Source organism: Candoia aspera, chromosome 4 (assembly GCF_035149785.1).
Source record: "Candoia aspera isolate rCanAsp1 chromosome 4, rCanAsp1.hap2, whole genome shotgun sequence".
In the NCBI taxonomy this organism is placed as follows: domain Eukaryota; kingdom Metazoa; phylum Chordata; class Lepidosauria; order Squamata; family Boidae; genus Candoia; species Candoia aspera.
Genome location: NC_086156.1, coordinates 75,233,004 through 75,246,110, shown reverse-complemented (window position 1 = coordinate 75,246,110; position 13,107 = coordinate 75,233,004). Strand labels below are relative to the sequence as shown.

At 39.6% G+C, this 13,107-nt stretch overlaps 1 protein-coding gene across 1 annotated transcript in view; it reads left to right on the top strand.

The window, feature by feature from the left end:
- The window catches only part of SLC4A1 (solute carrier family 4 member 1 (Diego blood group)), a 56,836-nt gene that overhangs the window by 5,593 nt on the left and 38,136 nt on the right, over positions 1–13,107 (top strand). The window contains exon 4 of the mRNA XM_063300635.1: positions 11,506–11,585. Coding sequence (XP_063156705.1) covers positions 11,506–11,585 — 80 coding nt within the window. The remainder of the gene's footprint in view (positions 1–11,505; positions 11,586–13,107) is intronic.

Genomic DNA, 13,107 nt, shown 5'->3' with positions numbered 1-13,107 from the left:
TTTTCCCTACAAAAGGCTGCTGCAAGAGACCCTTGGCAGCCACTGGCTCAGACATTTGAGAATATGTCCACTGCTCCAGCAAATAAGAGTCCCATGGTAGATGTATTGTTGTTATTGTTGCTGTTTTCTGTAAACCAATCCTGTGGAAAGGGTTTCTCAAAGAAAGTCATACTACATGAAGGAAAAATATACCTAAAGTCAACTAGCCCACTGGGACATTCTCTTCCAAAGATTCATGGGCTGCAGTTGTCAATCAGAGGAAGATACCTCCCTTAGAAGCCTCTGCACAATAACTTCAGACTGTGAGAAAAGTGAGATACATCATCTTTAGCGATGCACCAGGAAACTAAAAGCCACTTAGATAATTTTAGATGACAGATTGGATCATACTTAATCCTACTTAAATCCAATGAAATCAATGAATTTTAAATTAGTCATGACTAATGTAAACTTCATTAGGTACAGTTGGTATGACAATATTTGGATCCTCCCCTTTCAATCTAACGAACTGAATTCGCCCACCTCCACCTCCTATAATGTGCACGGTGATGCATAATCCTTTATTTAAACTGGCAAGCCAGCTTTGCATTTGAGGGCCTTTCTGATCAATCCCTCGAATGGGGGGTTGGACCTGTGCTCCAAAGCCCTACCATGATGATAGCACACTACTGGGAAAGAGGTAAAAAAGAGTGGCATCAGGATAGGACTGTGGTTGAACTAGCTACTTACTCAGTTTTGCCTGTAAAAGGTAGATTCTAAACATGTTACTTGCTCAGATTCATGATGAATGGGTTTAGGAAGGTATGATAAATATGATAGATAAATAAATAAATAAATAAATACTGCCCAGAATTGTTGCAATACAAGATGGGCAGTAAAGAAATATGAAAAATAAAATAAAATAAAATAAAATAATAAAATAATAAAATAAAATAAAATAAAATAAAATAAAATAAAATAAAATAAAATAAAATAAAATAAAATAAAATAAAATAAAAGATATGATATGATATGATATGATATGATATAAGGGATGCGGTGGCGCTGCGGGTTAAACCGCTGAGCTGTCAATCGGAAGGTCGGCGGTTCGAAACCGCGCGGCGGGGTGAGCTCCCGTTGTTAATCCCAGCTCCTGCACACCAAGCAGTTCGAAAACATGCAAATGTGAGTAGATTAATTGGTACCGCTTCGGCGGGAAGGTAACGGCGTTCCGTGAGTCATGCTGGCCACATGACCCGGAAGTGTCCTATGGACAACGCCGGCTCCAAGGCTTAGAAACGGAGATGAGCACCGCCCCCTAGAGTCGGACTCGACTGGACTTTACGTCAAGGGAAACCTTTACCTTTACCTATGATATGATATGATATGACATATGATCTTTAAGGAGCCCTTTGCTTGCCTTGGCTGTTTCTTTGCAGTAACTAAGGGTATGAACATGCCTATAAACTCTATATGAAGTGGTGCAACATCTTTACAGGTCCAAAAAGCAACCAGAGGACTTTATTACATCGTCATCATCATCATCATCATCATCATCATCATCATCTTAAAATAAATGGGTGGCTTACATATACAAAAGAATTTGTAAATACAAAAGAATATATCTATGCATCCACTTCACTGGCCTCACCCAATGTAGGCAAAACAGAATACCTACATGTTTATTCTCACGCATACTTTTTCCATTCATTCTCAGCAGAAAGGCAACTTGCAGTGAGGTGGACTATCATGAAAGCAGAAATTGTTTGACCCCTGTATCATAGTCCAAGTCTGGACTGGAGTCTCTTAGAGCCTTTTTTTAAAAAATTATTATTATGCAGTTAGCAAGTCTGGTCTTGAGAAATTGTCTACACATCTATCCCACATTTTCTGAATGCTCTCCTATGTGAAAAATTCCCTGCAAGTAAAGAGCTATCCTAGCAGGGGAGGGGTGAGCAAAAACATTTCCCTCGTGTTTGTTGACATGGAGGGAGATTATGTTTTGCTTTATGTTTTTTCAGATATGGGGACACATCCAAGATGCCTACAAATAAAAACAAAATGAAAAACTCTGACAACAATATATCCTTGCTATAATACTTTCCTGCCTGAAAAAAATCACAGTATTTGTTTATTTGGGTGGGTGGGAAGCATGTATTGACCAAACCTTTGACTGTATCTTGTCTTGTACTTGGGGGTTGGCAATGAGATAGAATCAGCAGCCATAGTGAACTCAGTCAATACTTGTGTGCTCTTTACACTTCAACCATTTTTAAAAACATTTCCTTGTATCTTAGAGCAGGGGAATAATGTGTATAATAAAAGAACAGCTCTGTTTCCCTTAAAAAATGGTGACTACTGCATTTCATTCAATGATGACATTTTGAAAAATTTGCAACCAAATCTGGAAGTCAGCAATTTGTGGCAATTTTATTGTGAATTTATCTACAGACCTCAGTTCTTTCATTTAAAGAAATGAAACCTGGCACATTTTGCATATAATGTTAAGTTTGCCATCTTTGTTTTGTCTGTCAAATATTTTCCAAGGTCCTATTTTCATTCCAGCTCACCTTACTTTCTAGTAATGAGTGTTTCTGTGTGTGGGTTTTTATCTGTATGTAATCCAGCATAGAAGGAAGAAGTGCTGAAACAATAATGGCTATGGAACTTCCAGTTTTTCATGCGGAAAGTGTTGTGGTGCTTCTGCCAATAGTCAAGAAAAGAAATCCCTAACCATCTTTGAAGCACATCAGTCAGAAACATCCTATGTAATACTAATTCTAAAAGAGGAACTCTGTTTGCAAAGGAGTCTCTAGCACACTTTGCAAATGTCTCCCATGTATGTTGAACTATAATTCCCATCGACCCCAGTCAGCATAATAAAAGAACATTTTATTGTAAACCGCCAAGAGTCCCCCTTTCTGGGGGGAGATGGGCAGTGATAGAAATTTGAATAATAAATAAATGAAACTGTAGTTCACCATATCTGGGGAGGAAACCATTAGACTGAAGATGCTGTGATCCTTATGGCTGTAGTGGTGACCAGGATTCAGAACATGCTGGCAGCTTTTTTCAGCCTCTAAAATGGGCCTGAGGACCTTCCCTTGGTCCCATAGATACCATCTGTGTTCTGTATAGCCTTGATTCCTTTCCCAGGGGAGATACAGGTCTGGCCATTTTATCCGTCTTTCATACGGCATGTGTCTTCCAGTGCCTTAATAGGACCAGGGCAAGCTCTGTGGTGCAGAAAGCTCTATTTTCCATGTCGTTTGCTGCCTCCTGGCATCTGCCACCTGAGGTGGTTGTCTTGCCTTGCATAATGGCTGGGCTATTTATACGAAAGCCACCAACAATGTTGGTAAGCTGTAATCATGCTGCAGTGACTTCACTGGTTTTTTTCCCTGCCTCTATCCCATAGAGGGCTTAACTATTGAGAATCACACTGATCTTGCCAATTGTCATATGGCCGCAGCAGTTCACCTAGGGCTGAACTCTGGAGAGCAGATCCAGGATTGTATGATCTGGGGCCTGGGAACTAGACAGATATGGTTGGCAGTAGGCTAATGGCAGCAACCTCATTTTATTTGGCAAGATAAGCCTTGCCATAGCCTCTCCTTGTCATTTCTGCATTTTCAGTTCACCAGATGAGCATTTGCCAGCATGTCTGTATATCTTTCAGTCATTACTCCTGGCATGGTCACCAGGAGACATGTCACCTGAGTAAAAGCAGGAGGATGGAGAGGGTGTCCCTGGGGAAAGCAGGATCCTTTCAGAGGCATGAAGACACTGGACCAAGTGAATGTGTGCAATGGTATCTTCAGTGGAACGGAGTGGGCTCAGAGACTGAGCTGCAAACCAGGAATTCCCCAGCTTGAAACTTCCTTCTACCCTGAACTCTCTCACTAGGTGGCTTTAGGCAAGCCATTCTCAGTCTAAGTCTCCCCCCTGCAGTATCCTGAAGAAAATATCTTCACATACTTTACAGAGTGGATTACTGTAACATTATATCAAAATAATATACTGTATGTAAAGTGCTCTGAAGGCATTAAAAGTTGCATAGAAATGCTCAGAATCACTATGGTGGCATCTTCACAAATCAAATCTGTGTAACAGGTTATATACTAGTTAATTAGTGAGAAATGCAACTCTGCTTAGCAAATAACTGAAAGAATTGCTTTTAAAAAGATCATAAAATCCCTATCATAGTATTTGTGTGTTAAGTTATACAAATTATAAAAAAGAAAGCTGCAGGATTACTAGTTCCCTTCTGAGATTTCAGTAGGCTTCATCAACTTGCTTTCAAAGCTATAATTGCAGCTATAAAAAGGTAAAGGACTAAGCTACACATTAATGTAAACTCAAGTGGGAAAGCCATAATGAATGAAGTAGTTGGGGAGGGAACAATTTTGTAGAGGAAAAACACTAAACAAGAAAGTTTAGAGAAAGTCTGATTTTCTAAATCAAGATAATTTGCAATTTTGGGTTTCTAAGCCAAGGAAGATTATACAGAATGCACTTGTCAGTTGAAAAATACATAAGGCTTCCTAGCCAATTGGAAAGGTAGGTTGGTAGCATGAAGGCCGGTGATGGCTGAATTGGTTGTGGCCAGTGGAAATTGGCCCTTCCCTGTTGACAGTAACCACCTGACAAAAAGTCAGTGAGCTTTGCCCCCTTATCAGGCAATCTGTCCCCCACAAGGACATTGGATTTCAGCTGTTCCTTGAACATTTCACTATTGATGATAAATACACGTTTTGTTTGAAATGAAGACAAACCCTATTGAGTTTAAGTTGTTTCTGTTTATAGCCAGTTAAAAGCAGATCCTTTCATTATTGGTAGGCGTGATCAAGTGACTACTTCACAATTGCCAATCTAGATCTTAACTTCAGTACAGGAGGCTATGTGAATCACGCAGCCAGTAGTGGCATCAAGATACATGGTGGCTGACAGAGTTAATATAGTTATCCATCAATACAGCAAAACTCCAATTTCTCCCCCATAACTTCAGACAATAGGGGTCCATGGAAGGAAAACATGGTTAATGGGATGACTGTGAGCCAATGCAGTTACATGAATTACAGTCCAATCCAGGACAAGAACAAGGAGTATAAGCTAAAGGATTTCCAAGTTCTGAAGCAGAATTTGAAAGGACAGGGAGAGATGTCATTACAAAGATGGGAGAGGGGGTTTCATTTGTGGGTACACAAGAGACGAAGACTGTTTGACACATCTAAGGGAGTAGAAAATATTTGGATAGCTAAATATAATAGATACGTAATCTACGTGGCCAAAAGGCAGGGTAGCACAAATATGTGAACAACCTTAAAGTTTAACATTATTTTTCTTCAAACTATATCATTTGTCTGCAAGTATGAACCCAGACCCACCACTAAATGTGTTTCTTGGGTAGAAAAGATTGCCCCGTCCTGATTAAAAGAAAAGGTGTGGATAAGGAACACAGGCTAAAAGATCTGAAGGGAGCTTCACATGGACAGAGATAGAGAGTTTTACAATGCTTCAGAAGACCTGTGCATTTCATTCCCAGTTTCTCAAGAAGCCTCTTGAAAAAAAGAAGCCTGATTATGCCCCTGGGACAATCCATCTGCCCAGCTGTGAAAAGTCATTTGGGGCAGAGGATATTAATAAGATTCTGTGCATTAGAAAAATATAGAAATAGAACTCTGCATTGAGGTAATTTGAATTCTGTGCAAAGAACAGTTGAATTATCTTGCCTGCATCAATTATGCCAATAAAGACAAATAGCATTATGGCTACTTCTTTGCATAATCCATCCTGCTCCTGCTGGTAATGAGAGGAGGAAAGAAATATGACTGTAGCCAGAAGCAGCTGCCATTTTGGATTTTCCTTGTCCACTCTCTTAACCATCAGCTTTTGATACACGAATGTGTGTATGTGCATCTTAGGGCTACCAGATCATGGCTGCAAAAATATGCATGACCAGTGGATGGAATCAAAGAGATAGTTTTCCATATCTCTTTGCTGTCAGTTGTCTGGATTTTTACAGCTCAGGCATGGTAGTCTAGTATACGTGTTTGTAAAAGTTTATAAAAGTAATTTAGGAACCATCTCTTTTCTTAGTAAAGATTAAGCATGGGAAAGTAAGGCATTTCATGATGACCACAGTGTGAGAAGTGGGAAAACTGCATTTTTCCTTTTCTTCTCTACCCTATTAAAAATCCAATCTTCCCCCTCCTCCTCCTCCTCCTCCTCCTCCTCCTCCTCATTTAATTTTTATTCTACTCTTCCTCCCAATTAATCTTAGGAAAAAAAGCTTTCAATGCTACCAGTGGAAGATTTTTCCCTATTGCTAGATGCCATTTATGTCACTACAAATTTTGTTAAATCTCCCTCTTTGCATTCAGCACCTAATGAACATTGCTCTCTTCATCAACTAATATATAGTTGTTTTTTACTGTGCAATTACAATCGTATCACGTTCAGCACTAAGTCTCCTGCCACATTAATTATGGAAGAACACATACAGGTAGCATTTTATTCAATTGCTTCAATAAGTAACTTTAATAAGGATTAAAGTTACTTTAGTGCTTTAGACAAAGACTACATTGCCTGAATTTATACATCACATTAAGCCATAATGTGTGTGATTACTTTTATTTTTATTTTGACTTAGCTCTTTCTGTGAACCCTCCCAATGTGGCTTATAAACCATGGGTTTTGGCTTAGCATACCAATTATAGCCAGTTATAGTTTATTCACCAAGACACAGTTCAACAAACCATGATGGATTGAGGTGTAAACTCAGTCAATGAATGGTTGATCATGCTGAGCAGATTTGACAACATGTCTCTATTGCCTCAGAGGGTAGGACCAGAACCAATTATTAAAATTACAAGGAAGGAGGTTCAAGCTAGATATCAGAAGGAATGTCCTGACTGTATGAGGTGTCAGCTAGTGGAACAGGCTGTGTTGTGAAATGGTGAGGTGTCCTTTGCTAGAGGCCTTCAAACGGGCTAGATGGACATCTGTCAGAAATGCTGTAGGAGATCTTATGTTAACAGGGGGTTCTCAGGTCCCTTCTGATTCTATTATCCTATCAATCTATGAATATTTAAATGTTTAATATTCTATTTATATTCAGTGTTATTAGAAACAATTCAGTAGATTAAGTTGATGTTCTACATTTTAGAAATTACTCTTCAACAAGGCCAGGTCAAAAAGCATACAGATACCAGGATGAGTTACATCTTCCCTCTGTCTCCTGATCTACTGGATGGTGCTTTCATTCAGAGATGGACACTCCTAGCTTACCTTCATTCTAACTGAGCCCATGTTGCCAAACTTTCTCCTGCAATCCCATGTCTTTTATGGACTAGAAATATCAAGTATTTCATAATTTAGCAACCTAATCACTTTTTATGTTTTGATTGTCCAATATGTAATCAGCTTGGAATCCTTAGAGTAGGTGGCATGCAAATGCATTTATTTGACTAAATTTTAATAATCTAGGCTTGTTTTGAACTTGAGCTGTGATTTCTAGCCACTTAATTGCTTTGCCCCCTCACCCAGAAGAGAGCCAAATGCCCTGTATTTACTGTCAGCAAATGTAGAGTGGTTATGAATTTACTATGAACACAAGAACCACTTGTGACAGGAATGTAAGGGTGGAGCCAGAGTGCCTTGTGTAGTTGCCAAAGGGGGGATTTATAGAGCCAAAACTTCATGTGCTTTTTTTCCCCCTCTTGAATGTCGGACTGTGGAAGTTGTTTTCAAGGTAAGCAAGTTAAGGTTGGTGCAGCAGGCTGTAATCTATGTGATCAGTTCAGAATCAAGAGGTGGTCTTTTACATTTAAGAAAACAAGTATGCAGTATAATATATCTGCAAAAATTATGGCCATGTGTGAGAATTATCTGAAACATTTTTGTCTAGAATATGGGAGCATAGGAAAGATTGCTCAGTGTTTTTAATTTCTTTTAAAAACATGTAAGGGTTGGAGTACATGTCTAACCTGAAAATACCAATTTCTGTTCTACCCCAGGAGCTATTCTGTTTCATCCTTAGGGTTTCTCCATAGTTAGTGCAGAAGGGAATATATTCTACCATATATATCTTCTTATTTATTGGAAGCACTTTTTAAAATTTGAATGACACCCAGAGTGCCATTGTTATTATGGATTATAAATAGAGATATAGAGATAGATAGGTGATAGATGATAGATAAACTAAAAATAGAGTAGAGCTAGATTTTGGGGTTTGGCATATACCAAGGTACAGTTGCATGTAAATGTTGGAAGCCCCACATTCATAACCAAGGGATACTTGCAAAAGTTTTCACAAACATCCTATTACAAAGAGGATTAATTCTTTCCTATAGAATTGTAGGATATAACCATGGTACTATCAATTCATAATGCTGTGGGATATGATGGTTGGTGGGGAAAGCAAACATTTCCATGTAAGGTGAATATAACCTTCGTCAGGTAAGATTTTGTAAAGGGCAGTAATGATTCTTCTTGTTGTTATTGCTTCTCCTGTAGCAAGTAGGTTGGCTTGCTTGCATGAGACTTCTCTTGTTATTTGCCACAGAGGAGCATTTTAGTGGTGCTTTTGATTGCCTTGATGTTGTGATCAAAAATAGGGGAATTGGTAGAGGAATAGTTCCAACTTCAGGTGAAATAACATCAGACACTTGCAGAGACAGACCTTCAAACATTTTTTACTATTAGACAGCTATGAATGCACATCAGAGTCCATCTCCAGTGGAAAAAGGGGGGCGGGGACTTCGCCTTTTGCTCTCTCCCCTGACATCCCAGTCATTTTTCACTTGAAATCAAAAGTAAGGCCAGTTGCATGATCCTGATCTCAGTCTCACAGCATTCCCTCTCCACTGGTTTGCTTTATAATCCCCAACCTGCTTGACAGCAATTTACTGTGTGTGAACATAGGTTACCTCTTGTTCCAGGTTTGAGGCAATGAATAGGAGTGGAAAGGCAGGTTCTTAAGAAGGTTCTTCCTGGATCAGTCAAAAAGATACCTCAACCAGCCTTCTAGGCCAAAAGCGGCTGGCCAAAAGAATTGGAGTCCCACAAGGAGGATAGGGAAAACAGTGGGCATCCCCTTTACTTGTCCTCAACAATTCTGCCTTTTACTATCTATTGCTCTCCACAAATGATTGGATTACAGCCCTCATAATTCCCACCAGCTTCATGGTACCTGGTCCCACCCAAGGCTGGAGAAGGCTAGTCTATATTTAAAAAAAAACCGCAATTGAATAAGTGGCAAAATATTCAGAGTGGATGTGCTAATTTTTAATCTGTGAAAGGGAATGGCAGTGGCAGGAAGTGCAAGTTGCTTCTTTTTATCCAAAAGATGCACTGAAAATAGAGTCTTCCCTGCCATTTGGAGATATAAATTGTGTGATGATTCAGTCACTTGCCCAAGCCATAAATAAATAAAAGGGCTTGTAATTTACTGGTTAAAAGAGAAAACTATGCATTACAACTTGGGAATTCCTTAGGCTTCTAGATAAGCTAATGTTATTACGAGTATTAAATTGTTGATAGTCATGAGTGCTTTAATACTTTGGTTCATCAAAATTCTGGTAATTTTTAAGGTCTTGAATAATTTGTATATACATTCTGGTTCTGGAGCACTCACATTTAATGGTATTTTACATATTTACATATTAGCAAGAATTTTTAGCAAGACAGAACCATCTTGCAATGTTGATACTCTCTTCCCAACTGTATCCCACTCCATACGAGAGCACCAACTTTGCCTCCTTTGATTATTCCTATTTTGGCATAAGTTGCCAGGAACTACAGCACTGGAATTGTTCACCATGCGTCTTTTTTGCTCCAAAATTCATACTACAAAATTCAACTGAATAAGGAACTAAAGTTTGTACTAATGCCAAACTATCTCATACTGGAAATTTTAATGTATCTTGCACTGAATATCTCTATGACTGGAGAACATCTCCTCCAAAATCCACAATAAGTTTCTCCATTAAAATCTGTTGTTTTTGCACTACTCTCAGATGAAAATCAAGAGTAAGAAAATGGACGTATGCAGCTCACAGTAAATTTATTTTGGCACTATCCCTGGAAGAGAACAAAATTCTCACTGCCTCAGTTTGCTTAATGATTGGCCAGGCCTGCACAGATTTTATACCACCCAAACATTATTGCCCCCTGAAAGCCTAGAGCAGGAAGACAACGGTATTCTTCCCTAGTTTACACAAAGCATTTTCACCCCAGTAAACTACCTGTGCTAGTTTGTGAGGTGAGCTGTGGTGCATCTGTTTTCTGCCTCAGTCCTTCTGACAGATGTAAGGATAGGTTCACACACAACAGACTTTCCCTCATTGCCGTGTTAACTCATTTTCTGGAGTCAAACAATATACTGAATCGTAACGTAATCCAAGGAGTTGGGTTAGCACAACTGTCATGTTCACTGTTTCAATGTAGTTTATACATCGTAACGTTTCATATGCCATGGCACTGACGCGCGTTTCTGTTTGGGAGGGAGCTGCTGTGAAACCTGGTACCAAGCTCTGTATCTGTATTCATTACAATGGAATGTGTTTGGGTTATGTGCTCTGTTCAAGGACTTTTCCCACAGACTATCAGAAACTCTTAGGAGCACCTGGGATTGCGAACTTGAGAAGATTCTACAGGGGGAGGGATTTCATTTGCACCGAGGGTTTTTAGTTTGTATTTGGCGCGCTTTCATCATTCTCAGCTTTCTTTGTTATCCTGCACACTATTCTTTAATAAATCAGATATCTTTGAATTCCTGCTCATGAGTCTGATAGTGTTTTAGAATAGGCAACCATTTCAACAACACAATCAACCACAAAAAGAGTTAAGCTGGGTTAGGGTTAGGGTTAGTAAAGGTAAAGGTAAAGGTTTCCCTTGACATGAAGTCCAGTCGTGTTCGACTCCAGGGGGCGGTGCTCATCTCCATTTCAAAGCCAAAGAGCCGGCGTTTGTCCGTAGACACTTCCATGGTCATGTGGCCAGCATGACTAAACGGAACGCCGTTACCTGCCCGCCGAAGCGGTACCTATTAATCTACTCACATTGGCATGTTTTCGAACTGCTAGGTTGGCAGGAGCTGGGACTAGCAACGGAAGCTCACCCCATCACGCAGATACGAACCGCCGACCTTCCGATTGGCAAGCTCGGCAGCTCCGCAGTTTAACCCGCAGCGCCACTGCATCCCCTAGGGTTAGGGTTAGGGTTAAAATCCCATCATTTACTTGAGATTCATCTAAGTCACAAGAAGGAAAGAGTGTCCAGATTCCAGCAAGTATGAATAAATGAGCCTGTATAATATAGTGGATAAAAAGAGTTGGCTCCAAACAGAAGATATCTACAGAGTGTGGTTTGTGGCAAGGTCGCATCTGATTTACCTCACAGTGTTGTCAGGGGCACAGAAGGGAATGATTTTCTGCATGCCATTTGCAGCACATTGGAGAACATGGATGGGAAGAGTAGAAATGCAAAAGTAATAAATAAGTAAACTTATTTTCTTGTTGACAGGTAGCTCCTCCTCACCTGAGGAGGAGCCAGGAAGGACGGAGCCTGCAAAGCCACTCATCTCCCACAAAGCTTCCCATAATGTACGTTCCTAGGGCCTGGAGAGATCTGAGTTTGGTTGTGGTAATTTGTAAGTAGTACCTGAGCCATAAGGGATCCACCAGTAGAAACCTTTGAAGTGCCCTTTCCCTGAAGTATCCTTGAAAGCCACAGTGGTGCTGGGGTTGCCAAACAATTCCTTTTCTACATAGATGCAACATACAGGTCTTGGATTTTTATACAGTCCCTGCATAATTCTTATTTGATTCGAAGTGCCTGAAATAACCTTGCTTGAGGTTCAAAAGACCAGATCAAATCAAATCAAATCTTTATTATGGTCATAGATCAGCATAAAGGTTCAAAAGAATTTGCAAAATATTAGAACATTTAAAAAGTATTTTAAACAATGTAAAATATAACAAAAAAAAAGCATCCAAAAGATATAAAAGCAAGCATAAAAAAGCTGCCCATCTAACTATTTCTGTAAAAGATAAAGTAGGGTGCTGTCTGATACTTTTATGGTGCATGTTGTCATCAATTTCCATTTGTCACCTTCATGTATTCATCATAATGTTGTCTATCTTCTTTTTCTTACCATCCCCCCAAAAATCCATTAAGAACAACTATAATCCCTTTGATTGGAAGCGCTGGGAACTGCCTGTTTGCAAAATTGGAGTTTCATCCAGAAGATTTTAAATTTGGGGGAAGGGTGCTTCTTCTACCATCACAAAAGCATTTTGTGAGCAGCCAAGAGTCCTGTGACTGCAGTGGCATATAAATTTGATCAACAAACAATATCATAACTCCCTTGCATGCCTTTGCAAACTTTAACCAAGTTAAAAACTACAATTTTCTCAAAAGAAAAGTGCAGAACCTCATTTATCAATCCTATACTTCTCCCACAAAACTGTAAGCTTTGCACCAAGAGACATTGAAAAAGTGTCATCAGATTGAAAGCTTTAATGCAATGGAAGAAAAATATTAAACACCCAAGAGAAAAGTATTCCTATTGACTATATTTAATTTTAATTAAATAGCACCAAACCAACCTTGACCAAGGCCAGAAATACTCAAAACAATCAATTCTAGTGAATTCCAGGGTTACACCAGGAAACCCCAAGGCTATAGGCTACATTGGGACGTCAAAAAACATCCCTGAAGAAAGCAATATAGCCACCAAGAAAACTTGGCAATGAGTCAAGCTTTATTTTAATAAAAAGGAACTCAAATTTAGTGTTTTGCCTTGATCCACACCCACTACACTTTGGAGCATTCCCCTCAGCAAAGTGCAGCTTTCATGAAAGTACTTGGCAGGCTGGGGGTGGCAGTGGACTCACAGAGCAGCCTTCCCCATCTCTTGCCCTGTAGATGTGGAAACTACAACTCTAGAATTCACAGCTATCAGAGCCAAAGATCCCACACATCTGAAGTGCCGCAACTTGGTGCAGGGGAAAGTTGCTATTTACTTTCCTTCCTTAAAAGGAGGGTTTTCTTTTTACCCCTGTCCCTTGTGTCCTTAGTGTCCTCATCATTGGGGGAGATACGCAGCAGGCAAAAATCCCCCCA